This window comes from Monopterus albus, unplaced genomic scaffold (assembly GCF_001952655.1).
Source record: "Monopterus albus unplaced genomic scaffold, M_albus_1.0 scaffold134.1, whole genome shotgun sequence".
Lineage (NCBI taxonomy): Eukaryota > Metazoa > Chordata > Actinopteri > Synbranchiformes > Synbranchidae > Monopterus > Monopterus albus.
The window spans coordinates 2,023,903-2,026,960 of NW_018128014.1; the positions used below are offsets into that span (position 1 = coordinate 2,023,903).

At 47.6% G+C, this 3,058-nt stretch overlaps 1 protein-coding gene across 1 annotated transcript in view; it reads left to right on the forward strand.

Annotated features, from left to right (window-relative positions):
• Nucleotides 1-2,498, forward strand: part of stab2 (stabilin 2) — a 38,521-nt gene extending 36,023 nt beyond the window's left edge. The window contains exons 66-69 of the mRNA XM_020613436.1: nt 1,097-1,207; nt 1,322-1,453; nt 1,902-2,012; nt 2,275-2,498. Coding sequence (XP_020469092.1) covers nt 1,097-1,207; nt 1,322-1,453; nt 1,902-2,012; nt 2,275-2,334 — 414 coding nt within the window. The 3' untranslated portion in view covers nt 2,335-2,498. The remainder of the gene's footprint in view (nt 1-1,096; nt 1,208-1,321; nt 1,454-1,901; nt 2,013-2,274) is intronic.
• Nucleotides 2,499-3,058: the final 560 nt, after the last annotated feature.

Sequence of the window (3,058 nt, forward strand, 5' to 3'; positions counted from 1 at the left end):
GTAGGCATACTGCAGGGGGTCCAGGGTGCCCGGTATACTGCTCTGAATGCGGGCCAGCACCACTCTCTCAAAGCACTTTATAATGATTGGGGTGAGTGCCACTGGCCTGTAGTTGTTCAGGCAGGTGACCGGGGTCTTCTTGGGAAGGGGAACGATGGTTGTGGTCTTAAAGCAGGTGGGGAGGATGCTCTGGCTGAGGGAGAGGTTGAAGATGGTGGTGAGAACATCAGCCAGCTCGCTGGCACATGCCCTGAGAGCCCTCCCAGGGATGTTGTCTGGTCCTGCTGCTTTGCAGGGGTTGATCTTCCTCAGGACTGTGCGCACTTGGCCTGGTGAGACAGTTATTGGAGGGGAGTTGGGGGGCTGGGTGGTCTCGATGTGTGTGTGCCTCCTCTCTGTGCTGTGGCTGGAGGTCTCAAAGCGGGGGTAGAAGGTGTTGAGGTCATCCGGCAGGCAGTCTGTGGAGCTGATGATGCTGGTGGTGGTCCTGTAGTCTGTGATGTGCTGCAGGCCTTGCCACATCCGTCTGGAGTCAGCAGTGAAATAGAAGCCATTCAGCTTCTCTCTGTACTGCCTCTTGGCCGCTGTGATGGCTTTTCTCAGTCTGTACTTCACAGCTTTGTACTCATCGCCTGATCTGAATGCATGAGAGCAAGCACGCAGCATGTAGCGTACCTGACTGTTTATCCAGGGCTTCTGGTTGGGGAACCTCCTGACTTGTATGGTGGGACAATGTTGTCAATACAGGTACTAATGTACCCGGTCACATACTCAGCATAATCCTGTACGCCGACAGAAAAGTCCTCTGAGGTGGCTGCAGCTGTGACTGTGACTTCACAGTGACTGTTGACAGTAACGTCCTGCTCTGCTCAGTCTCTCCTTGTTCAGTAAATGCTGATGATTACTGAAATGAGGCACAGATTTTAACTAACCGAAACCACAGCAGCTGAGACTCTGTCTCAAGTGAACGTGCCCACTTCTCAATACAACACTTATCCCTGAGACTCTGTCAAAGGCATAACAGTCTGAGTTCTTTCTGTGCTTAATGGTGTTGGACCTGGTCATGTAGATTCAGAGTCTGTGTCCATCTCCTCAGTCGTCCCGTTACATCAACGGCCGCTTCATCACTGACTCCGACATCCTGGCATCAAACGGGCTCATACATGTTCTCCAGGCTCCGCTGAATGCCCCGCTTCCTGGCCCACAGGTGAGGATTTATTTAAATTAAGGCCTAAACGCTGGACCTAGTTTGACAACAGAGGAGAAGTTTTAGTATTTTCTCAGACATAACCTCTGTGGCTGTTGGTGATTGGCTCTGCAGATGCATGTGGCACACAAAGCGGGTCTGGGAGTCGGGGTGGTGCTGCTGGCGGTGCTGGCAGCAGCAGTCGTCTTTGTTGGATACCACTTCTACACCCACAGTGCCATACCCTTCCACTTCCACTACTTCAAGGTCAGTGTGTTAGCGCTGTGGCTCTTAGTATAACATGTCATCAAGTAATAAGAGAGTATTAGCTGTTGTGTCACATGTGATGGTAGAACATTTCAAGTACTCGCATTAGTTTTAGAATGATATACTTTTATTAGTTGTATGAAGCCTTTTCAGTGTAGCACATGTAATGCGGACAAAACACACCGGGAGCGTTTAGTGTGGTACTAGCTACCTCAGATTCTGAGTGTTTCTGTATTTTATTCTTCTGACGTGCCAGCCTGCGAGGACGCGCGTCAGTTCATTGCCGGTGTGCGTTGCCCTTTAGGGTTAGTACAGCACCTTTTATATACAAGTATAACATTTGGTGTGCATATTTTTAGTATAATACCATCCTCAGTATTGCTATATAGCTTTCTCCTGTTAGTACAACACCTTTGTTAGTCTAACCTGTGCCCCGGCCGCCTGACAGGAGGATGAACAGGAGGAGGACGCGCCACATGTGGACTGTGGACGCAGCATCGCTAACCCGGTGTATGAAGCAGCTCCAGTAGTGGCTGAGTTCAACACATCAGGTGTCACAGTGAGTCAGTAGCTGGGCCTCGGTGTCTTTACAAACCTCAGTTCAGACAGAGCAGCAGTTTATTTAGAGGTCTGCTTGCTTTGTCTTATTCCATAAAAGTATTTGGGTTTTTAAAGTTAGACATGATGCTTACTTTCTAGACTGTCCTGACATTTATAGACTGCAGAGATGATTCAGCACCTATACATTACAGTTGTAGTTTTGAGCCTAAGAAGGAGAAGCTGAGGACAAAGCAGCACACAGGTGTTTACTCTGTTCACAGGCCGGGGACAAACACGAGGTGGTGAGCAGAAGCTCGTACAACCTGTTGCAGGATGGCTGATGGGGAACCCGCTGCTGCTTGCTGGACCTGCCAACTATGTTTACGTGGACTCTTGAGTTTTCTGACCAGCTCCAAACGCTTCTCTTTCCTCCACTGGTGAAAGTCAGCAGCTGTCTCAGGCTGCACAGGGTTTTCTTTGCAAGAACTGAAGGGCTGCATCGCCCCTGCAGCTGAACTGAACTGAACTGAAGGGCTGCATCGCCCCTGCAGACGGGGCATGTTCTGGAGGATTCACTGTAGCAGCATTAGCAGAGTTCAGCCACCTTCCCTCACAGAAAGCAAACAGTAACGATGTGTTCATGGCCTCTGAGCCAGCGTGAAAAGTCTCTAAAATCTCCAGAAGTTGCTCTGTTACAGCCTCGTCTACCTAGGTTTGGCATTTGGTTTAGAAACTGTGAAACTGAATAATTTGATTGATTTGATTAGATTTATTCTTTCAAGCATGTAAAGACAGTTGATATGACAACACACATAAATTTACACATAATCCAATATCAATTTGCTTATACCTAGTACATGCTTGAATGGAGTAGGAAGAAGTCAGACTTATCCAGTCCTACCCCATGACATCATCTTACCATCATTGGTTTGCAAGCAGTAAATGATTCTCTTCTACACCACACAAGTATTATACTAAAAAAATTATAACAGTGTTAACATTCTTACATAATTACATTCTTAAATAATTATCTTCTACACCACACAAGTAATATACTAAAGAATT